Source organism: Metarhizium acridum (assembly GCF_019434415.1).
Source record: "Metarhizium acridum strain ARSEF 324 chromosome Unknown scaffold_574, whole genome shotgun sequence".
Classification (NCBI taxonomy): domain Eukaryota; kingdom Fungi; phylum Ascomycota; class Sordariomycetes; order Hypocreales; family Clavicipitaceae; genus Metarhizium; species Metarhizium acridum.
In genome coordinates this window covers 1,110,954-1,134,318 of record NW_027094044.1, presented here as the reverse complement: position 1 = coordinate 1,134,318, position 23,365 = coordinate 1,110,954, and the positions used below count along the sequence as shown (strand labels likewise).

Below are 23,365 nucleotides of genomic sequence, written 5' to 3'. Positions count from 1 at the left end.
TTCGAGCCATCTGCGGCGTCGTATCGGTGGTGTACTTTGAGTTCCGATCTCGTCTGCATCCATATCCAAGGAAGACAAATCCATTGTTATGCATGAGTCCACATGTGGTATTGACAGATGTAGGCACGGCAGGATGTGCCAACCATCGATGGTCGATAGCTGAAAGCCCATGTCTGCACATCTCGACGCTGGAGATTCCGAATGAAGCAACCGTTTAAAAGGAACCGGCTTGACAATGAAATGTACACATCTCGTAGCGACGGGTGGGTGCTTTGTGACGGTTTTGGTGGGTATACTGTATGAACTGCTATTGCACACTGTCAATCTACACTGTCAATGCTCGACTACCCCCTGCATTCTCGACGTCGTCCTTTATGTTTCAACCTCGAACGATATCCAGATTCCAACGTACCAGTAGGCATCACTTCGCAAACGTTTCACTATAATTAATGAAACCGACGTCCGAAAACGCTATTTTATTGCACTGCTTCTTACGTTCTTTCTCATATCATAGCTACGATGGGTGCTGTAGTAGTTACTAAGCCGATTTTTTTCGGCAAGACAAGCGACATTGGGTTTGTCTCACCTCAAACGTCAAATCAGATCTGTATAATTCAGCCAGCAACAACTTCAACATTGGCTAGAGATGCGTTCAGAGCTACCAAGAATTATTCCCGCTCCTCTCTATTGCTGCCTAATAGCTCGCGTGCAATGTTTCCTCATCTTGATGGCCCTCCGTTTGTCGCATTTAGACTAGCGACCTACTATAACTCAGCATTCCAGTCTCGGACATGACAAACGAGCCGAAAGTTTAATCTATCGGAGACATTCTCTTTGGGCACATCTGTCAAAGCAGATGTCAGGGAACCTCCCGAGCCTTTAGCCGGAAACCAAGCAACCTCCCGCATTCATGGTCGCCATGGTTCCACAAAGTAGTGGCGGGAGGAACACGGGCAAGTTTAATGCCACTCCAGGCTGCCAAATGTTCTATGGTCATCGGCCAGCTATGATTCGCCCAGGCTCGGGGACAGTTGACCGTTGATCATGGTCACCGAGGGGCTCGGTCCGATAGGATACAAAGGGAAACCGCCAATTGACCAGATGGTTGACTGCGGCGCAAGCTCATCATACGCCCCTTCTTGGAGCTATCATGTCTGGCTTTATGAACCGCAGTATGTTGTATGATTCTCATCCAGAGAGCATCTGATGAATCCAGGTCCTGTTCCTTGCGCTGTGCGAAGACCGAGGTATTTGAAGGCGTCACGAAGCTGATATATGATCAGTCTAGGCCCCCCCTTCTTCTAGTGTGCAAGTTTTGATCGTGCGAGTGCGAGGCAACTCACAGCAACTATCATCAGTACACCACTCTGTGGACGTACAACTTTGGTGCATCGTTTCTCTGAGATCAATTATGGCCTCACAGGTTTTAAAGTTTTGCACCATTTAACTCATCTCCACACCAGCTGTCTCGAGGAATGATTCAGTCCTATTTCGTTTGTACTCACGGCATTTGCTGAAAGTATTGCATCGAAACAGGCTCAGCCGCGTCGTTAGCGGCTCGTATTGCCGTTGTTGTGGTCTGGTAGCATCGTCAATTAAGCTTAGAATACTCGTTGGATTCCTCCACCAGCTTTCCAGGACCTCAGCTCGAGGTACGCAAAATGCAGGTACAGGTGTCGTTGAAATATGCGTCTATTAGCTTGCGGGACGAGACCTTCGGAGACTTTTCCGTGATGTCTCACTGCTCCCGAGAAGCTTGGTCCATTTCCGGCGGGCTGTTGTTAGCGGCATCGGATCGCAAATAGCTTAGACAATGTCTCACACAACCTGCAACTTCCAAACTTGTCTGAAAGCGGGTTTCTATTCTACAACGCTGTTTTGAAAGCCGGTCTTCTAGTTCAGATCTTTGAGTGTATACTAAAATAAGCTTTCATCCAAGCTATGCTTAGATGTTTCTCTTCGCTTCCCACAAGTACAAATAACACAATAACCTCCCTCGCTCTCAGTAGTTTTTGTCTTACACAGGTCCAACCAACTTCATCGACTCTCGCTCATACCAACCAGCTGTCAACAACTTCACGAAAAATCAAAAATGAAGTTCTCCCAGGTCTTGACCATTGCCTACTTGGCCGCCGGCAGCGCTGCCGATGAGCAGCAGCCCAGCCAGGCCGTCAACCCTGCTGCTGAGTCGTGGACATGGAAACCTGTCAGCAAGCCGCCTGAACCTAGCAAGCCGCCGGTCTCTACCAGGCCGCATGAGTCTACCAGCATACATGAGCCTACCAGGACGCATGAGTCTACCAGGGCACATGAGTCTAGTAAGGCACGGGTATCTACCAGGGCACATGAGTCTAGCAAGAGGCGTGAGACTACTAGGACGCATGAATCTAGCAAGAGGCGCGAGTCTACCAGGACGCATGAGTTTAGCAGGGCACATGAGTCTACCAGGCCACATGGGTCTACCAGGACACATGAGTCTAGCAAGACCACGGAGCACAAGACCAAGACCGAGACCAAGACCGAGACCAAGACTAGGGAGCACAAGACCACGGAGACGGAAACAAAGCGCAGGACCAAGACGGAGCGCGAGACCAGAACCAGGGAGCATAACGCCACAGAGACGGAAACAGAGCGCAGGACCAAGACGGAGCGCCAGACCAGAACCAAGGAGCAGACGGCCACAGAGACGGAGACGAAGCGTAGGACCAAGACGGAGCGCGAGACCAGAACCAAGGAGCAGACGGCCATAGAGACGGAAACGGAGCGCAGGACTAAGACGGAGCGCCAGACCGAGACGGAGCGCCAGACCGAGACGGAGCGTAGGACCAAGACAGAGCGCGAGACTAGGACCAAGGAGCATAAGGCCACCGAGACGGAAACGAAGCGCCAGACCGAGACGGAGCGCAGGACCAAGACAGAGCGCGAGACTAGGACAAAGGAGCATAAGGCCACCGAGACGGAAACGAAGCGCCAGACCGAGACGGAGCGCAGGACCAAGACAGAGCGCGAGACTAGGACCAAGGAGCACAAGGCCACGGAAACGGAAACGGAGCGTAAGACCGAGACGGAGCGTAGGACCAAGACAGAGCGCGAGACTAGGACAAAGGAGCACAAGGCCACGGAAACGGAAACGGAGCGTAAGACCGAGACCGAGCGCAAGACAAAGACAGAGCGTGAGACCCGGACCAAGGAGCACAAGGCCACCGAGACCGAGACCGAGCGTAAGACCCGGACCAAGGAGCACAAGGCCACAGAGACGGAGCTCAAGACCCGGACCAGGGAGCACAAGGCCACGGAGACGGCGCACAAGACCAAGGAACGCCCGATTGAGGTCACCACCAAAGTCATTTCCACGGCTTTTACCACTTTCTTCCCGGTAAGTGTAATTCCACAAACAAAACGCTTTGTTCTGTAAGAAAGCAAGAAGGGTTCCGGAGCGCGGCGGACCGTAGGCATTTGACAGCATTGGCTAACATGACCTGATATAGGTGCCCACTACTCTCACCGTTAATACTGAGACGTTCACTGTCATTACTCCTACCACCCTCACCTTCACCAACTGCCCATGCACCATTACTCAACCCATAATCCCTCCTCCCCAGACTGAAACTCAGGTTATTCGTCCTCCTCGTCCCCAGACCGGAACCCAAGTTGTTGTTCCTCATACCGAAACCGAAGCTCCTCTCCCCATTTCCACTGCCGCCGCCGACAAGGCCAACGCTGGTATTGGAGCTCTCGTTGCTGCCGGTTTCGCCGCCATGTTGCTCTAAGCGTATCTTACGCTTTCGACTCAGCGCCTTTCTCCGCTGCAACCTCAAGTCAGTCTGAAATAAGGAGTTTGGGAAAGCACAATCCGAGCGGTTCTGAATCAAAGGCACAAGGCGTCGGTCGGCGTTGGAAGGGAAATGTTTTATTCCTTTTTCTCTCTGTCCGATGATGGAACACAATGGCTCTAAACCTCCATTGCTTTCTACCTCTGGGGTAGACAAAGAGCCTGATGTTTATTTCGGGCCGACCTTCCTTATATATCTCTGCATCGAATTATTTCTGACTTTCGTTAATTTCTCTTCTCTAATTCCTGGAGGGCGGTATCCTGTCAGAACACCGTGTCTCGCCTTGAGACACGCGGGTTGCGATGGGTCGCCTATCCTCCAGTTTACCTGATAAGACCTTTTAGTATGGTTGGTTTTGGTTTTGGAAAAAAAAAAGAACTCTTGGGTATTTAGTAATTTATTATCTACTTGGGAACACAGTCTTGTCCACATATTTTGCAAGTCGGGCGTGACTGCTAATACGGTTAGAACCTCATTGAGTGTTGTTGAAAGACGCCACTGGCCGACCATCGACTTGGCGCCTATACATGATTGGACCGCGACTTCGAGCTCACCAGGACCCGGGTGATGGGTGCTCTTTCACGACCTCGAGCTTGTACGTATTGTCACCCCAACACACCTTCCCTCACGCACAACTCCGTAACAGGCATCATAACATGCTACATTGACGTAACTCGTAACAATCCCAACTTGTCCTGCACAACGCCCAAATACACCCAGCGGAGCCAAGCACCGTCCGCTAACTATCCGAGCCAAACATGCCCGAAGCCTCCATCCGGGACCTAATCTCCCTCACCAGCGCCTTTGCCTCCTCCACCTCGACGCCGTCCTGACATAGTTCCGTGGCAAGCCTATTGGCAGTGGTATAGTCAGACGTGCGCATGGCGAATCTGGCGAGCCACATGCGTGCTTTGCTCGTAGCAGCCGTCACGCCCGTTCCCTCTCCCCCACCATCCGCACCCGCAGGCCCGTCCTCCCTATCGGCGTAGTCCTCCGAGGCGGGCGAGTCGGTATGGACCATGACTGAGGATTCGCCGAGATTATTAGCGTCAGCGACTCCGCCTTCTTCCTGAGCCACGCAGAGCTCCATGTAGGCCTTAGCTTCCTCCTCCTCGCCGAGCTGGTCGTACATGGCGGCGATCTGGAGCAGGATCTCCGGGTCCATGTGTCCCGTTGCGCCGCGAGCACCGAGAAGATCGCCGCCACTGCCGAAGCTGCTACCCACATCGTAGTAGGCGTCTGCGAGGAGCGCTCGTTTGAGCGCCTTTATGCCGTCGCGCTCGCGGCCCATCTTTTGGAGGCACGAGCCCACCGCCATCCACATCTTGCCGTCCCAGGGCCGCAGGCCGGCCGCCTTTTTGTAGTACCAAAGGGAGTAGGTGTGCATCTCGAGCATTTCGTACGTCTGGCCGAGGCCGTACCAGGCCCGGTAGTCGCGGCGGTTGACGTCGACTGCGCGGCGATACGACTCGATGGCCGCGTGGGTGTTTTTCAGCTCCACGTATTCGTGGCCCATGAGCGTCCAGGCCGACAGGCACGAGCGATCGAGGGTTAGTGCTCGTCTAAAGTACTGAACTGCCTTCTCATGCATGGATAGGAGGGAGTAGTAGTTGCCGATGACGACGCAGGATTCCGGACGGAACTTGTCGACGCTCGAGCAGAGGTGTGCTACAAAGGCCAGCTTTGGACGCATGTTGAGGACGTAGAGGATGTTGGAGTAGTGGTCTAGGGAGTCGAGTCTGTGGGGATGCAGCGAGAGCAGCCGGCTGAAGTGGTGCTCGGCTGCCATGAGGTCTTTGGCGTGGTATGCTAACAGGGCATTGCAGGTGAGAAGGAACGAGGACGTCGGGAATATTGACAGGAGCTGTTCGAGGGAGTTGGCGAGATTGGGTGTCTGTTGATATAGTTCCAGGGACGTGTGGAGATGAAACATGAATGATACAATGTTTTGAGGGCAGTGTCGTGCTATTTGATTTAGCTGTAGATTAAAAAAGTATTAGTATAATGGCTTACGTAGAGATAGGTCAACGGAATAACGTCGACTTACTTCTTCAACCCTCGATATGATGGACGTCATTTCCAGCCAGCAACCCCAGTTCATGGGATATTTGTGAACGCTCCGGACAAAGTAATCCATGGCCTGAGCATCATTCTTCTCCTTTGCAAGAACTATGCCATACCTACACAGTCGTTAGTCCACGCACACGTACCTTCCAGCGGCTCATTCTCGCCCCAAAACTCACAGATATTCCAACCACCCCTGACTGCCCAACACTTCATCGTCCGACGTCGTCCTCTCCTTGAACCAGGCCGCCAAATACCTCCCCACCACCAAAAGCTGCTTATTCACCACCGTCCCCAGGTCCTGGGGGCCCATAACCATCTCAGACTCCTCATTCTTGCGCTTCTCCCCAGACATAAACTTGGCGTACAGCGCAAGAAACAAGCTCTTCTGGCTGAGTCTCGGCAGCGGGGCTGCACCCGACGCCGGACTTCCCTCCGTAGCTTTCGCCTTACCCTTTGATCGCTGCGACGGTGTCGAAACGGTAGTTTCAGAGCGCGATGACAGGACCGACGACAGCAAAGACTCTGGGAGGAAAACCGCAGCGCATCGGTCGAACTCTTTGCAGTCGAAGAGAGACTTGGCTAGTAGATACTTGCTCAGTTCCTTGGCCTCGAGGGCAGCTTCTTCGGGGTCCGCGTTTGGTGTGAATATTGGCGATGTACAATTAGAACCGTCCGCAGGGGTGGCATCATCGACTGCGTCGGTTTCGGGGAGCGCATTGAGCAGTTCGGCAGCCCTGGGGTGGGCGGGAAGCGACGTTGTTAGTGGCACTCGTTCAGGGTTGATCGAGAGTCGTTGTTATGGATTTGACAAACCATTTAGCCGACTGGTAAAGACATCTCTCGGAGCACTCTACCGCAGCGTCTTGGAGAGCACTTCGCAACTTGCGAGATCTCTTGCGCACTAAGCGCCATTGCTGGCGAGGGTGGCCGTCCAGATGGAACTGGAGTTGGTTACCGCATCAAAGACCTCCAAGGTAGAAGTGCTGCTATCCCACAAACGCCTAATTTTGTTGAAAGTTTGACAAGTCAATTTCGCGTCTTTTTTCTCTCGAATTGCGTGTGTATTGTTCTCGAGTTGTGTCTTGTGTCGCTACAGCGCGTCTGCTGGCTATGGTGGGCTGTGATGATTGTCGCGTAGATGGCAAGCTCCTTGGAGATCCCAGATAATACAGTTCTCGCACCGTGCTCTTCACTGTCCACTCAACAAGCCTTTCATAACATGTCAAGTTGTCAACCAACATGGTACCTTCAGCAACCTTGCTTGACCTGGCATAATCAAGTACTGCAGATTCTGCTTCGGTGGCAGAACTCGCTCTCTTTTCGAGAATAACATTACAACGTCAATTACAAGGGTGATTTGTACGGGGTATAAACGCAGCCCAAACCGAGCCATCCGAGTACCCCGAGCAAAAACACACACGAGGAGACCAAGTTGGACTCAACCAAATAAGCCCCTCTCTCAATCCATCCCTTTCTCTTTGCTATTGCCGGGACCGGTTTCCATTCACAGTTCCACTCGGCCATCTCCACCGTTACCGCGACCTATTTGCACAAGATATCCAATCCCACTATTGCCTATGTGTTCCATATTTGACAGATCGAATAAAACCTAGCTACAGTCCTTCCGTAACGCCAAAGGAGGTCCCTTTATATACGCCCAAGCTCATCAACTCCTACAGCTAACTTTGTCAATTTGCCCGGTTCACCAGCGGCTCAGGACGATTCGGTTGCGTGCTATAAGGCTGCGCATGATGTGGGCGACGTCGGCTAGATGTAGCTGGCGTAGGAGGGGAACGGTCATCAACAGTGTTGAGTCGCTTTGGTGAACTAGAGGTCTTGCTACGAGCACGAGATACTAGAGATAGAGAGGGACGCTGGGGGGACGGCGGCGGTTGGCCAGTAAAACCAGCGCCATGTGAAGCCGGTAATCCACGGCGAGACATGGTCCTTCGGGGAGCACCATCACGGGGCTCTCTCATTGTGCCACCTGTTGCGTAGCTAACTAGCGGCTGACCAGGAGCTTGCCTAACGCCGGCTGGGCCTTCGCGAAATCGTGGAGGCTCAGGAAAGTCTTTTGAGAAGCTAAGCAAAGGACCAGGATGCTTCTCTGAGCGACTGGCCCCAGTGTCGGCAGTCATTGGTCTGCGCTGTTGGTATGATGACGACTGTGGGTGGAAGGATTGACTGCGAATACGAGCTGAGTGCTCCGCAGCAGAGGGGAACCAAGACATAGCTTCAGGCCTCTTCTTTTCTTCCTCAGCTTGCTTTTTGAACTTGTCAGGAGCACCTGATGAGGAGTTGGAAATGCCGCCGTTCAAAAGAGACGGGGCTTCGGTAAAGGGCCCATCTGAGACAGCCTTGGACGCCGCAGAGGCAGCATCGCTTTGCTTGATTTTAACATCATAGGCATTGCCTAGCAAACCGCCTGCTGCGAATTCCGATTCAGCTTTCTTGACAGTCTTGGAAAAATCGACGTCTGCAAGCATATTCTTTTTCACAGTGCCGGAGCGATTAACCGACAATTTCGACTTGACAGACACTGATCTTCTGCTTTTTGCTTCCTCGGGCGTGATGACAATCTGACTCATTCGGAATGCATCGACATTCATGAGAGGCTCGTCCTTCTGCGATGCAATGGTAGAAGCCCGTACGCTGGTACTACCACTGTTAATGCTCTTTTGGGGGCTTTCACTGTTATTACTCTTGGGACCAAGCGCGATTTGCGAAACTCGACTCTTCTCCTGAAGATCTACCATTCGATTGACAAGATACCAGCTTCGCCAGGCGTGCACCTTTTTAAAAAACCGGGCTGCCTGCTGTGCATCATTCGTCGAGAAGTAGTGGACAAAGTTCTCGGTGTTGGCAAATACGACGGGCTTTTGCTGACTCTTGATGGCATAGCAAAACTTCTTTGGCGGCCGGAGATGACGGCGCATCTGACTTTCTCTGGGCGAGTAAATATCAAAGTCGGTCATGTGACATAGGACAATACTATCCTTGCTCGAGGCATTAACATTCGGCGACTTGGCAGCGTAAATCTGGCCGTTTTCAAGAAGCGTCACCCAGCGCTCGGTCCATTTGCCAGTCTTTGACGAGTGATGCATTTGCATGGAAAAACCCTGGGGAGGCTCCTTGGTGAGAGGGGCAGCTTGCAAGTCCAGGTCCAGGTCACTGTTTGGGGATTCGGACTTTATGACGAGCAGAGAATGTTGCTTGTCCTGGTCCCAAGAGTTCATGACGTCGCGAACGCGCTCATAGCGACGGAGGCGACGCTCAAGGCCAAGGGCGGAATAGCACTCTATTAGGACACATTTTTCTGAATTTATGTCATGTCTTGTCTGGTCCGCCGTGGCCCCGAGAATGTCAACAGGAGACGTATCTGCTGTCACTGGCAGACTGATGGTGGATGAAAAGCATCGCACAGTTATACGCTAAATCGTACGCTGTTAGCAAGGGTCGCCATTCGCACGTACAAAACTCATCGTCACAAAATGAGCAGGCAAACGCGCCCGCGACGAAACAAGATAGGGTATTTTTTGTGGGTGAACGACTTACTCGCTCTCCGCCGTTGCTAGCAGACACCGGCGCATCGGTTTGCGGAACAATACCCTTTCCTCCGGGCGCAATAAAACTCATCTTGAAAGCAGATAGAGCAGGTAGACCGGGTGTTGCTGGTTCCTCAATACGGGCGTCACGGCTGGAATGGCTGGTGGCTGGTGAGAAGATGGCCGACACTATTGTGCTGGGTGTCCCAGGCTGGCTTCCACCCGTCGATCGTTTACCTCGTGAGAAGAAGATGAGTTTGTCAAGTAGTTGGCGCTTGGGCTTTGGCGGAGGTGTGACGAGCTGGGCTTGAAGTCGCGCAATGTCCAACTTCTTTTGTTCAGCAAGGATCCTATCAGTCTCAGCCTCAAGGCGCGCGACTTCATCAGCCAAGTGATTTGCCAGGTCGTCAATGTCCTTGTCACTTTCTTGTTTGATGTCCGAAACGGTGCTGTCGTCCCTGGGCTCCTTGGGCTCGTCCTCGCCCGCAGGCTCGTTTGCGCTGTCGGCCTTTGGCAGCTGCACGGAGTCTCCCCGGTCGTCACTGCGTTGTTGGCCCTCCTCTTGGCCCTGTTTGCTCTCTTCTTGGCCCTCTTGGCACTCTTGATGGTCGACCTGGTTCTGGGATTGAGGACCCGCCGCCGTGCAGTCCCCGTCTGTGCCACCCTCGTCCTTATTGGCTGACTTGTTGATCTTGGAAAACGATTTCCAAGGCGGAATTGCCGAGTTAAAAATGGGAGATTTTATGTTCCCTAAAATCTTGCGGCCAGACGGGGCGGAAATATTGATGGACCTAGGGCTCAGTATGCCTCTTGCGGGCGCCGGCGCGACAGGCGGGGGATCCTTGGACCCTGTTGCATTGCCGTGATATGAAACGCTTTTGGAACGGGATCTAAGCGAGTTCAGACTACTATTGCTTTGTTCCAGCCCTGCGTGGATTGAATCGCTTTGGGGGATGTCGTCATCCCGAAATACACCAAAGTCACGCGGCGATGACACGCTCTTGCCGCGCAGACTGCGATACCGTGAATAGGTCTGAGTAGGTGGTACAGGAACCGCCTCGATCGGGCCCAGGTCCCTACTCATGGCGTCATGTGCCATTGTAAAACTATTGCTAGTATATTCTTCGCCCACTGCCGATGCTTTCTGGGTCCAGGGAACCCTATCTCTTCGCTTGGGCCCTGTACATAAGCCTGCCTCGCAGTATTGTCTGTAGAGATCTGGCTGTTGTTGGTGATCTGGGGATTAGAAACCAAGCCCCTTGTTTTGAATTAGTAGACGACTTCCCTGACGTAACTGGACGACGGCAAGGCGTGGTGTCACAGAATTAATCCCTGCCGAAGCCCTCCGTACGACCACAATCTGGCCTTGTCCAATTGAATGTAGACAAGCGGCGACACAAGTTGTCGGTGACGCCTGGTGTCGTCGAGTGTGTGGAAAGTTGCTCGTATTCGAAAGGAGGCAACGAGCGATTTGACGGCAAGAGGCCGGCGGAAAGCAGAATTCAAAGAGCGAAAGAAAGTAATTAATTAAGTAATTAATTAATTGAAAGATGTAAAGAGCGAAAAGGATCCGTTACATTATTCCCCAAACGAGATCCCACAGAAAGAACAAGGAAGTAATGAGGGAATCGGAGATTGATGATCGATACGATACGGGAACGAGAACAAGTAGCGCTCCTAAAAATAAAGAGGGGAAGAAGAAGAGGGAAAGAACAGAAGTGGAAGGTCGATCACGTTTCGTGACGCTAAGCGAGTGGCATTTTGCGTGTTGATCCGAACCTGGGGAAACATGCCATTACAATTTGTTCAACAGTCGACCGTGATCATCTTTCATGTCTCAATTCTCCCACGGCGTCACTTTGATATCGCTGCCACGTTTTGCTTTTCTCCGTACAAGCGTGCAGGCATCACAATTCTTTTACATGCCTCTTCTCCATCTAGCACACAACACTGTGTCGTCCGCGCCATAACACGCGTCGTGTGAGGTTTTGTCTCTCCTGGACCGTGAGTGGCCAGACATTCCAGGACATTGTCTTAGATGTCTTGGAGTCCAATTTACTCAATCCTATCAATTCCCATGTTGTGGGCCTCCTCGGGCGTCCAGAAGGTAAGACAAAGAAGTCTGACGAGGCTCTATCCGCCGGTCTTCGAACGGAAGAGTTCAGTCGCCGGGCTGTTTAAATTGAGACCACACCAGCAGCTGCAAGAGCTGTGGTCGATTAGTAAAGCTTTTGAATGGTGCCCCCAAGTCCCCGGCAAGCTTGAAGCGCGTCACAGACTCACCACTCTTGCATTTGGCATTCAGAATTTCACTGGTGCTTTTCCAACGTGATTTTCGATCCTCATTAGTGCCTAAGGTGCCTACTAAGCTTATACTTCGATTAAGAAATGCTTCAATTTGTCTTTAGGCGTGGAGTATGGACCAAACTGCGGAATTTAACCATAGCATCTCTTGACAGACGCTGCCCGGTTTAGGCGCTGGATAATCCGAGTCTTCGACCCTTCCCTCGGCCGAGAGTGGTGCAACTGACTAACCGAAAACTGCGAAGTTTTGGGGGCCAGTAAGCTTTCAGAACTCTGAGACGGTGTCTAGGTTCTGCTTTCTTTTTTTATCCTTTTTCTGCTCTGCGCCACTTGCCCCAGCCCAGGTAGTTATCCTGTTGGGACACAAAAAAAGAGATTATTGCCCCATGGTACGTATCACCAGGGAACATCCCGAACTCTCGAGTAACGGTGACGCGGGTAACCGGTTTTGCGTGACATTTCAAAATGAGGTGTGATACATGACGAGATCGGTGGCCAACTGACTGAAAATTTTCCACTAGTACTACTGTATTCTATTCATGACCATCCGGGTGCATTCCTAACCTCTCGTACCCATTCAAGGGGAAGAGCATGGGTCTGGAAATCAGTCAGCAGGGTGACAGATGTTCTAAGCTTCAAGCTTCAAGCGGGTTTAGTCGTGTACTCTGTACGGTCGTTCTAGACCTCCCGGGCCCTTTGAGCAGAATTCAGCAAAACGCGCTAGTTACATACCTGCCCGCTTCCAAATACCAGCACTCATGGCTCGATATAGATTTGACAGGCACAAATTTCTTTATTTCTAGTACTTGCTAAATGCTCGAATCTCTCGACGCCACCAATCTACAAAGTTACACGTGGAAATGTCGATGCCCAAGTCCTGGAGTGCTTTAGTGCTGAGGTGACAATCATAAGGCCTTTGTACTGCAGCATTCGGGTCATTTCCCTGCGTATTTGCTTCGATGTTTGAGGTATCCAGCCCCATTATCTGTCCAAATAATTGACAAATCTCGTATTTTGTCATTTTGTCCTCACCAGAGAATTGCAGGATCGATGGTAATGCCTTGCGATGGCCAGGCCCATTTGCGTCCAGATACTTTGCTGCTACATCTAAAAAGCTCATTAGTTGACAGATTCGCGTTTCGGCCGTGAAGAAGCTTCTACATAGCGCGCAGTTCAAATTTGCAGCATATTTGAATCGTAGGAGTGGTAGGGTGATGACTACGTGAAACATACCTCGACATACACGCCCAATGTCCTCGGTGTTAGTAGGATACCGAATGGCCCAGTGATCCATCTTAATCTTGGCACCTTCAGTCTGGGCTTTCCAGACAGAATCCATCAGGACATTGACAGCACTCTCGGCGGGGGTCTCGGCATGGCCGTACAGAACAGGGACGCGTAGGACTATCGCTGAACCAGGTTTCCCGACCTTCGCAGCCTCCTCCAGAATTGCCCGCTCCCCATCGAACTTCGTCTGTCCATACAAGTTTGTTGGCTTTGGCGTTGCATCAGCTTCGTAGGGGGCATCTCCTGGTATACCAGGGAAGACGTAATCTGTGGAGATATAGATGAGCAAGATATCCCTAGATAATGCTACCTGAGCAAGCCGTCTGCTGGCGGCAATATTAAGAGCCCTGGCTCCCTCGGGGTCCTTATCAACCCGGTCCGGAAATCGCTGGGCAGCAGCTGCTCCATTGTCAATACAGCATCGTAAATTCGTACATCATTCCCCTTCCTTACAATGGACAATGACGTGAGGTCTATTGAAGCCGTGGAGAACAAAGTGTCAGCACCGAGCAACAGGGAGGCTCTGCTGGTGAGAATACGGAGAAGATTCGTACTTTGTTTCGTCGATGACGGTGTTGAGCTCATTTAAATCTTCATTCTCGAGATTAACTTTGAGGATGTCAACCCCGTCAGCTCGGGAATATCCTATGCCTTTGACATCCCACTTAGGGCTCTGCCGAAATGCAGCTGTGATCTCGCGGCCGAGTAGTCCAGTTGCGCCGGTTACAAGTGCTGTCCGCTGGCCTTTTGACGCCATAGTGTTCGGATAAAACTGGTCAAGCCTAGTGTGTTTGCGTTTGTATCTGCGTTTCGTATCGAGTCGTGAATCCAGAATTGCAGAGGATGTGACGGGAGTGTTTTTACTGTTAGCTGGTGGTGGGTTCCGCTCAAGGAAGGTACGTGGAGGGGTAGCTAGCTCCTTCTGTCCATTGAGCAAAAAATCCTGTTTCATAGAACTGGAAAAACCCGTGAGCTGGAAAAGAGATGCAGACTCTTGAGGTGCCTCGCTTCCATGCCCCAAAAAGAACTCATGACCCCAAATGCAAGCCATTATCGTATTTATTCTTCTACTTGCGCTATATTGACGCAGCGACTTCATCTAGGGTAGCATCTCATACAAACTTCAGAGGGTGGTGCATGCGCTTCACAGGAATCGCACGGTATTAGCCAAAATTTGTCAGTGCATAGTCCGTGTCTTAGTTAAGATTGATAGTGTAGGTGGACGCATGCAATAATGTCGGTCTCGACAGTACTTCTTGGTGGGCAAAATACATTCTGCCACAGACCTTGGACCGCCTTTGCTGATGCCACCGAGCAGTAGTTGCCTGAGGCACCAACCCTATATCGTGTATAGCTCGGTATTTGTACTCCATAGTGTTTTGCATCAAGCAAACTTTCACCACAAGTTGAACATCAGCATCCCACCACAATGCCGTCGCCAAAGCGGAGAATAGACGCCGAGACGGCGGAGAGACTAGCCGCAGAAGAAGGCTTCGTCACGGAAGAAGAAAGCGAGCAAGACGACGAGTCAGAAGACGCAAGCGGCTCGTCCGAAGAAGAAAGCAGCAGTGAGGAAGAGCAAGAAGCGCCCAGAAGATTAATGATGCGGCCGAAGTTCGTGCCCAAAAGCCAACGGGGAAAAGAAGCACTCGACAAGGAAAAATCCGAAGAAGAAGCCCGTCTCGCCGAAGCGGCTGCCAGGCAGAAAGCAGCCGACGAGCTTGTCGAGGAGCAAATACGAAAGGACCTGGCTGCCCGCGCAGCCGGCAAGAAGCACTGGGACGACGACGAAAATTCCGACTCGGACGTCGACACCACAGATGACCTCGACCCGGAAGCCGAAGAAGCAGCCTGGCGCGTGCGCGAGCTGAAGCGCCTCAAGCGTGCCAGACTCGCCATCGAGGAGCGCGAGCGGGAGCTGGCAGAGGTCGAGCGCAGACGAAATCTCACAGAGGAGGAGCGCAAGGCCGAAGACGAAGCGCACCTCGCCAAGCAGCGCGAAGAAAAGGAAAACAAGGGCAAGATGTCGTACATGCAGAAATACTACCACAAGGGCGCCTTCTTCCAGGAGGAGGCAGAAGCGGCGGGTCTCCTGCAACGCGATATCATGGGGACCAGGATTGCAGATGACGTGCGGAACAGAGAGGCCCTGCCGGAGTACCTGCAGCGGAGGGACATGACAAAGTTGGGCAAGAAGGGTGCCACCAAGTACAGGGACATGCGGTCCGAGGATACCGGTCGCTGGGGAGAATTCAACGATAGGAGGGGCGGAAAGTTTGGCGGCGATGAGAGATTCCGGCCTGATGACGAGCGGTTCAAGCCCGACGAGAGGGACGCAAAGGGCGCCAATGCGATCCCACTGGGCGACAAGGAGAGACGAAGAGACGACGGGAGAGGGGACAACTACAGACCGAGGCATAGGTCTCGGTCACGGTCGCCGATAAGGGAAGGCGACAGACGAAGGAAGAGGAGTACCTCAAGGCATGCATATGACGGCGATAAGCGACGGAGAGTGAGTCCATTATAGATGATGATACCCCTAAGAATTGTACAATATCAAGGCCTTGCGAGCCAAAAAAAAAAAAAAAAAAGGAAAAAAGTATTAATTTTTCTCCCCGCTCTGCATATCTCGTAGTACACCTATATCCGAACGATTTCTACCCTCGCCCTGTCGAATATCTTGTGGCTCTGCATCTCGTCCCCCTCAACAGCAGGTGGGTATAATGTCATTCTCGCAAATGTACCCGCACCTCTGCGTTTGGACAATGGCCCAGGATTGATGGCTAATACACTCTCGACGACCTAATTCGTTAGCCCTGCCCTTGTTTCCTCACATACCAAGGAAAACTACAGCGAAATCACACTGGCATCCAAAAAGACGACCACCAAAAAAAAAAAAAGAAACATACCTTGGCAAACGGCGGCAGGCAACTAGGAACCAGCATAACATCCGGCCTGACATTGACCATCTCCCCCAACTTCAGGTATCCGATATCCAAGACGGCGCCGGTCGCAAGGCCCTCCTCAGTCCCCGTCTTGGGCAGCCGCGTCCTCTCGGCGGCCGGGAACAGTGGGAAGTAGTGCCTCTGCTCAACCAGATACCGGACCAGCCTGGTCATCAGGTCGCCGCTCGTCTTGGCCAGCTCCTCGCTCCTCAGCTCGTACAGAATATCCTGTGACGAGACACCCATGACCATTTCGTTCATGGACAGCGTCATGGGGTTGGACACAATCTTGACTGACTTTGGCAGATCCAGTTCCCTACGGAGCACGGCGTCCTGCGGCCAGGAGACGTGCTTGTCGAGGACATCCCGCACGGAAGGGATGAGAATGACGCTGAGGTGCGGGTTTGCAGAGCACGCGCGGACGAGGGCCGGCGCGAAGAGGTACTTGAAGACGGTGATCAGGGTGGCCGTGTCCGGGTCCTGGACAGCCTCCTCGGGGAGGTCAATGTCGCCCGTTGCGATGAGCGGGTGGTCAATGTCGAGAAACGGCCCCGCGAGGACCAGCGCGTCGGCATAGGAATCGGCTGCCGTGGGAGCAGAGCGCGTGGAGCGGCTCGTAGTCGAGATTATCGTCGGCCGTGTACGGGCCCGACGCGTACATGATGGTCAGCGGCGCGGGCTCCGCATCCGAGTCCATGGCGTCGGCGTGGCCCCTGAACTTTGCGCGGTGGGCCTCGAGGGCAGAGGCCGTCGAGGCCGCATTGGGGAGGAGAGGGATCTCGAGGATTTCGTGGACGACGAACTCGTTGCCCGTGGCGTTGTGGCCGCGCAGCGCGACGATTTGTCCCGGGAAGAAGCTCCATGCGCGGATCTTGTCCATCCTCAGAGGCACGCGGAGGCCCATTCCTGTCCGGCGGGATGTTTCCAGCACGAGGGATGCAGTGTTGAGTCTGCCCTCCATCGAGTCGGAGGCGATTCTGCCCACTGCGACGACCTCGGTGGTGCTTTGGCTGGCGGCGCTTCCAAACGCCGAGTCTTCTAGCTTGTGGTGGTCCTGTACAACCGTGATGAACTCGTCGATGCGGTCGTCTAGAATCTCACTTGCGTCGGAGAGCTTCATAGCCAGCGGCTTGTACGCCATCTTCTTCACATCTGACGCAGCAGTCAGTTTGATTCTCGGCTCGGCGAACGGCGCAATGGGTGCTTCAGCGGGTTGAAGATGGCCATTCAGCACCTCGACGACATCTCCTGGGTTCAAACGGTCCGCAAACGAAGTGGTCCTGTCATCAAAATCAGCACGAAACCAAACATGCAAAATGAAGAATACATACGGCAGCCCATTCATAGCCTTTAACTGATCTCCCATTCCCGCCGGCGAACTGCCCACTCTCAAGCCGTCCATCCTCTTCTTCAAGGCACTCCCTCCCACGCCACCGCTACGATTCAACCTCCCCGTCGCTGGCGTGCTGGGCACCAACCCATCCAACATGCCAAACACGTCGCCGCCCGAACTCGCTTTGGGTGTGGCATTCAACACCTTGCGCTCGTTGCGCACCTGAGTGGCGCGGTGGCTCTTTTCCAGCTCATCCTGTATGCTCTGCTTTAAATTTCGTATTCTGGCAAGCGACAGGCCGGCTTGCGCGTCCAAATCCATCTTTATGCAGTAGGATTCCCATTTGAAGAAGAGGTCATCAACGGAGAGGTCGTGCAGGCGCAAGATGGACTGGATTTCGGTTATGATGTCTGGTTCGAGGGGGGAGTTGGGGGAGAAGCGGGTTTGGATGTCGGATTCTGCCATGGTGGGCAGAGTGAGCAATCTGCTCTGGGTGAGTATCTCTGCTGCGAGGATCAATTGGTGCAAGGGCGAATATTTCGTCAAAGGTTAGCTGAAACTTGATATTCGATTTGGAGTCTTGAGGGTCCATGTCTGGCGTCCTTGATGGTGGGGTCACTTGAAAGTTCAATGCTGGGTCGGGAGACGCGACGACGCGTCGTTAGCGTTCGCGTAAAGTGCCCGGCCACTTGGCGTCATCCTTGCTTAGCTGCTCGAGCGTCTGACATCCTGGAAAGCTATCATGCGGCTTATTGTCCTCCGTATGCACCCTGTATAAACAATTACATGTTTGTACAATTTAACTCTTCACAATTTCTAATTGCATACGACTTAAAATATCAGCAAAGCTATACGCTTGTTAACTACCTACTCAGCGCATCGACTCCAAGGCGCTCTAGCACTTGTAATTCGTACCTGCCGGCTTGGCTTCCAAGTTTATACAGAGGAACAGAATATAACCCGAACTCCAATCCTCATTACAATTCCAATTCCATACGCATGTGCCAATCCCTGGTATCCTTCCACGTTCCATATTTCGCCCAAAAAAAAAAAAAAAAAAGAAAACAGACAATATGTAAATGCGATAGTTTTAATAATGTTCATGTTCAACTGGTGTCCATGTCGCCGGTTGTATCAATGTCCCACTGAGCCCACACACTAGATGAGGCGTGATAGTCAAATGACATAGGTCCATCTTTTGGAGGCGAGCTAGGCATAACAGCATCTGTGCTGAGGAGGTTGCCAAAGTCGATCATGCTGCCAGCATTACCGTCTAGCGCTGGCAGACTGCTCAGATCCAGGTCGTCGGCCCCAAAGCCGTTGCCCTCTGAGAACATCTGGCTGATGGTACGGCTGATCGGGGTATCAAACACTTCGAAGCCCCCATGGTGGTTACGAGGGCTGCGTCTTGGGAGGCCGCTTTCAGGTAACCGCGATACCTTGGTAGGCGTTTCCTGAACAAGAGCTTGACTGGGCGATGCAATTGATCTAATAGATCGGATTGATCGAGAGATGCTTCTCGTGATGGGTCTGTGGCTTGGCGTGGGACGCGTAGGTGTTTTGAAGGGCTCATTAGGCATACCAGCCTTCGAAATTGGTGGGGGAGTTGATGGTCGAGCAACTGTCGGGCTCTTAAATACCGCTTGAAGATCGTCGTGTTCATTGGATTCTCCATCTTGTCTTGTGCTTGTCATATTTTCCTTGCCGACCCCAGAGCCCTTTGACAGACCCTCATCAGAAGTCTGCACGATGTTGATATTGACTTCTTCCAGTGTTTTTGGCGTTCCATCTTTTCTGGGTGAGGGGAATAACAGCCGTTTCGTGCTGCCCACTGCTTGATCAAATTCCACATCTACGGGGCTTTTTGCAGTACCACTCCCCCTAGAATGAGTCGAGCCAGGGTTAGATTGCAATTCCTGCATGTCGAGACTCGCTGATGCTTCATGCATGCCAATATCCCGATCCGGTTGACTCTTGGATTGATCATTGTGCTTAGGAGAAGATGGTTCGATGAGTGTATCAGTCGGGAGATAAGCCTCTGAAGTGGGATTCACTCCTCCATCATCCTTGCCACGAGGCTTCTTGCTTTTACCAGTTCCTCGCTTTCTGCGTTCTTGTCCCACCCGCGAGAGATCCTTGTCCCACCTGTCTTGGGGACGGTGGCTTTTGCACTTGGTGAGCCAGATGCCACAAGGGTTACAAAGTAACCGCTCCTGCCACTTTGCTTTATCATCTGAAGGCCCTAAACTCTTCTTAACAAGGCGGTGCACGGTAGGCTTTCCTTCCGCGTCTCGCTGCAGAATCTCGATTGCTGTAACTTTTCCAGGCTTCTCGGAGTATTCACAGTACTCAGGAATACCGTCATTTTCTTGTACCCAAATCTTGCGCCAGGTTGGCGTCTCAATAGCTCCGCAGTTGCTGCAGTACGGAGGCATCTCTCCATTCATGATGGCCTCTTCGAGCCGCTGCTTGATGGCATGCTTCTTTACAATGTTCTTGTTTGCCCTGGATGAAACGATTGGTGGAGATGAAGGTGCTGGGACAGCATCACTCTTGGCGAATGTAGAGTTTGTGTGTTCCATGCTTGTAGGGAGAGCGATAGGCACAACTGGGTCGCTGGCAGGTACTGAAAGAGTGAGAGGACCAGTCGAGGCTGCTCTCTTCAGTGCTGAAGGGGCCGGTGGAGCCGGGAATTCATGCTCGGCAACTATGGATTGTGAAAGAGAAGATGGCCCAGCAGGTTCGCTAGCTGGGATTGTCGGTAGAGCCAACGGCCCAGCAGACTGTGATCGACTCAACTGCCTGGGCGCCTTTGCCACCGCCGGCGCCTGCGTGGATGGTTCCTCCTCTTTTTCGACATCTCTCTGGGTACTCTGCGGTTGCAACTGCTCGGCTGTAGGCTTAGGTGCAATGCTGACAAGATTGGAGGTTCGCCGGGCAGTCTCGTCCATTCCTGGTTCGGCTGTCAGCAGAGGGCTCACTGCGTTCTCGACGGCGTCAGTCGTTGGCGGAGGAGTGGGAGCCATGCCTGGCGGAGAAGCAGGCTTTGTCTTCTTCTTGGCTGCTATCCGGCTTGGTGCCTTCTTCAATGGTGGTAGTGATTGAGTGTCACTGGCGCATTCTTTTGCTGCCGCTGAGACAGGCCGAGGGGTATTGTAGCTGCAAATGTGAACGAGATCCTGTCCAGCCGGACCATCCTGCATCTGGAAAACTTGAACTGGCACTCCGCTAGCATTCCTTGACTCGGTAGGTTTTCGAGCTGCAGCTACTGCAACTGCTTGCGTCGGTGCGGGGATTGGCGTGTTGGCTTCATCACCAAAGAGTTCATCCAAGTCATCAGTAGCAAAGCTAGCGTCGCGAGGAAGCTCAGTTGGCGGCATCGGAGGAAGAACAGGACTAGAGGGAGGAGGGCTTGACCGAAGGAACGGAGTAGCTCGCTGTATGGGCGGCGATGAGCCAATATCTGCTGGGCTGTCTACCGAATAGTTGGGGGTGGGTGCCATGGACTCCGGTGAGCGGCCGTCTTCTTGGCCAGGTGACAACGGTTGCCTAGATTCCGCAAATGAAGGGTTATTTGAAAACGGCTGTTGACTTAGAGTTGACTCTCGTCTCAGCTTGACCGGCCCAGGGCCACTTCCTGGACCAGTGCGAAGAGGACCATCTGGGACTGGCGTAGGGGCTCGAGGAACTTCCTGTAGATGGTTGCTGTTTCCTGAAGCACCTTCGGTGTTTGCTAGAATAGGTCGAAATGCGCGCAATGAGCCAGAGGTGCTGGCAGCGACTCTTAGAGACTCGGGGCCACTTGCAAAGAGGTTTGGTGCTGTCCTCTCAACCTGGGTCGTCTTAACCCTTTTCTTAGCAGGGCCGTCTTCGCCTTCTGTGCCATCTTCATACCCAGAAGTATTTCCCTCGACGGGGTTCTTTCGCGGTCTGCCTCGTGGGCGGCCAGTAGGCGGTTTCCTTCTCGGAGCTCTGTTAGATGCCCTACTAGACGGTCTTGATGACGGTGCACCTCCGTCTGCCCGTTGCTCGCTTGGATCGACCGGGACGGGTGCTATTCTGTGAATATCCTGGGTGGGCATCTGCTGCTGCTGAGCCGCCACTGGCGCAAAAGACTCTCGATTGCCCATCATGGAAGGCTGGTGGTGGTGGTGGTGGTTGTTGTTGTGACCATGGCCTTGTGACAACGCCGGCGAAGCAACCCTTGAGACATGACCTGTCTGACCGATTTGCGGATTCGACTGAATAAATGTATTCCACTCCGAAGTACCCGTCGGAGTCATGGCACTCTCCATTGGTCTACTGTACTGTTGCATGTCGTTACTGTTTTTATGAGGGCCTGGTTTACTCGATCTCGGTGCGACGGATAGCCGTAATCTGACCTCGAGAGTCTCGCGATTGCCACCGCCAAAAACGCCCAACAGATTTTTGGTCACGCGGCCGGTGACCATCTTGGGCTGCTGCATCATCGATTCACCCTGCATAGCCTCAAGAGCCCATGAAAGCATGCCCTGGCCAACTAAGGGAAAATCGGGCTCTGAGAAGTCGACGGCGTAAATGGTGTAGTCGTTCTCCTGGCCAGCAAGCTCAGGGCTGCATTCCGTGACGGCATGGATACATGATCTTAAGTCAACAACTCCGATTGAATTCGTCTCGTCAATAGGAACCGTTTGGACCTGGAGAGGTTGGGGATATCTAGCCAAGCAATTGACCTTGGCTTCACTATCGAAGGTGTAATGGACCTTGACTAGACACGAATCTGTTAGCTGGTTGCAGCCGCCGACGGGACCGGGAACAAAGGCGCTTGACATACGGCCCATTGGTCTGATTTGAACGCCATTCTCATCAACTTCAGCCTGAGGAGCTTGAGGGGCCTGTGCAGGCAGTTGCTGCTGTTGATACTGACGTTGTTGCTGTTGAGCATGCTGGCCGTTCCAAGGGCCGCCCCCCATCGGCAAGATAGGAACAGGCGACGCCATGGCTAAGGCAATCCCGTGTGACGGCGTGTGACGATCGTTGCGATGCTCAAATAGGAAGCTTTAGCAGGCGAGTTATGCAGGAAACAAGTAACAAGGAAGCAGACACAAAAAAATGATACAAGGTAAGAGATCTGGAGATCTGAATGTGGAGTGGAGGTTTGTTGGGCGAGTGATAATTGCACGATTATTCAAATTGGGGTGGCGGTGTCATGTTCGTGACCTGAACGCGCCTATGGAGCTGTTCTGGCTTTGTCGCGTTGAGGTAGACGTGAGCGTGAGAGAGTGGATCCTCGTCAAAGCTGCCGCTTTGGAAGAGCTCTGCGCGACAGGGAGTGGGGAAAATAGGTTAGCCACGGGGTGCAAACGCAGGCTTAAAAATGGATGAAGATGAGAGAGGCAAAAATAATATGGCCAAAAGGTTGAAGAGTAACAGCGAGCAAATTCAAGACGTGTGTGCGGCAGCCACACCAAGTCAGCGCGTGTGCCACAGCAAACCAGTCGACTCTAGATGGGCAATATACCCGCCGTTGACCGTTTCAGCTCTGAGGGCAAAAAAAAAAGGGCTGAAAGCTCGGTATAGGGCTGCAAGTGGTGAGTAGCCTTGTCCGGGGATATCTGTGATTGCTGCTCTCTGGATATGCAGCTTCAATGGCCCAGTATCCGAGACACGCGGTAAACGCGGCAGCACGTGACGAATCTGTCAAACGGCTTCAACCGTGGGTCGCCACTCGACGTTGATGCGACGTTTGCTGCGGCTCGCAGCTCCCAGCTGGAGAAGCGCCGACTGGAGGCCCCACCTCCCGACTGCAGGATGCAATGTTTCTGGGTCCCAGTCTGGTGCCCACTGTGTCCCGGACCCACTGGTGTCGCGGCTCCGAAGGGCGCTACTTGGTGGCTATAAGTGGCAACCCGGCTCCTGGCATCTCTCTGCAGAACTCATACATCGAGGCCTGACCCCGGACTCGAGTTGCGCGCTCCGTCTGGCCTGGCAACTGGCCCTCGATTCAGTCGACTCGGGTCTTGGTTGATGGGTGAGGAATTCCCGAGATTTCGTCTGCCGTCTTGTCGTCTG

At 52.8% G+C, this 23,365-nt stretch overlaps 8 protein-coding genes across 8 annotated transcripts; 2 read left to right on the top strand and 6 right to left on the bottom strand.

Annotated features, from left to right (window-relative positions):
- Window positions 1-948: 948 nt before the first annotated feature.
- Window positions 949-4,207, top strand: J3458_020750 (uncharacterized protein). The gene is made up of 3 exons (XM_066122216.1): window positions 949-1,172; window positions 1,284-3,376; window positions 3,489-4,207. Exons 2-3 carry the CDS (start codon window positions 2,093-2,095, stop codon window positions 3,768-3,770), a joined length of 1,566 nt encoding a protein of 521 aa, XP_065972843.1. The 5' UTR covers window positions 949-1,172; window positions 1,284-2,092; the 3' UTR covers window positions 3,771-4,207.
- Window positions 4,208-4,572: 365 nt separating this feature from the next.
- cut23 (Anaphase-promoting complex subunit 8) lies at window positions 4,573-6,812 on the bottom strand (the record flags this gene model as incomplete). Its single annotated transcript, XM_066122215.1, has 4 exons — window positions 4,573-5,811; window positions 5,881-6,013; window positions 6,077-6,634; window positions 6,775-6,812. The coding sequence occupies 4 exons, from the start codon at window positions 6,810-6,812 to the stop codon at window positions 4,573-4,575; spliced, it is 1,968 nt and encodes a 655-aa protein (XP_065972842.1).
- Window positions 6,813-7,588: 776 nt separating this feature from the next.
- Window positions 7,589-12,027, bottom strand: J3458_020748 (uncharacterized protein; the record flags this gene model as incomplete). The annotated part of the gene is made up of 4 exons (XM_066122214.1): window positions 11,729-12,027; window positions 10,727-11,654; window positions 9,456-10,663; window positions 7,589-9,331 (listed from the first exon to the last, which is right to left on the bottom strand). The coding sequence occupies exons 3-4, from the start codon at window positions 10,542-10,544 to the stop codon at window positions 7,589-7,591; spliced, it is 2,832 nt and encodes a 943-aa protein (XP_065972841.1). The 5' UTR covers window positions 10,545-10,663; window positions 10,727-11,654; window positions 11,729-12,027.
- Window positions 12,028-12,152: 125 nt separating this feature from the next.
- Window positions 12,153-13,917, bottom strand: J3458_020747 (uncharacterized protein). The gene is made up of 4 exons (XM_007814122.2): window positions 13,591-13,917; window positions 13,490-13,509; window positions 12,983-13,435; window positions 12,153-12,856 (listed from the first exon to the last, which is right to left on the bottom strand). The coding sequence occupies exons 1-4, from the start codon at window positions 13,791-13,793 to the stop codon at window positions 12,549-12,551; spliced, it is 984 nt and encodes a 327-aa protein (XP_007812313.1). The 5' UTR covers window positions 13,794-13,917; the 3' UTR covers window positions 12,153-12,548.
- Window positions 13,918-14,465: 548 nt separating this feature from the next.
- Window positions 14,466-15,563, top strand: J3458_020746 (uncharacterized protein; the record flags this gene model as incomplete). The annotated part of the gene is made up of 1 exon (XM_007814121.2): window positions 14,466-15,563. One exon carries the CDS (start codon window positions 14,466-14,468, stop codon window positions 15,561-15,563), a length of 1,098 nt encoding a protein of 365 aa, XP_007812312.1.
- A 331-nt stretch (window positions 15,564-15,894) lies between these two features.
- Window positions 15,895-16,254, bottom strand: POL12_2 (DNA-directed DNA polymerase alpha subunit pol12; the record flags this gene model as incomplete). The annotated part of the gene is made up of 1 exon (XM_066122213.1): window positions 15,895-16,254. The coding sequence occupies one exon, from the start codon at window positions 16,252-16,254 to the stop codon at window positions 15,895-15,897; it is 360 nt and encodes a 119-aa protein (XP_065972840.1).
- A 259-nt stretch (window positions 16,255-16,513) lies between these two features.
- POL12_1 (DNA-directed DNA polymerase alpha subunit pol12) lies at window positions 16,514-17,779 on the bottom strand (the record flags this gene model as incomplete). The annotated part of the gene is made up of 1 exon (XM_007814120.2): window positions 16,514-17,779. One exon carries the CDS (start codon window positions 17,777-17,779, stop codon window positions 16,514-16,516), a length of 1,266 nt encoding a protein of 421 aa, XP_007812311.2.
- A 641-nt stretch (window positions 17,780-18,420) lies between these two features.
- J3458_020743 (uncharacterized protein) lies at window positions 18,421-22,293 on the bottom strand (the record flags this gene model as incomplete). The annotated part of the gene is made up of 2 exons (XM_066122212.1): window positions 18,421-22,061; window positions 22,128-22,293. 2 exons carry the CDS (start codon window positions 22,291-22,293, stop codon window positions 18,421-18,423), a joined length of 3,807 nt encoding a protein of 1,268 aa, XP_065972839.1.
- Window positions 22,294-23,365: the final 1,072 nt, after the last annotated feature.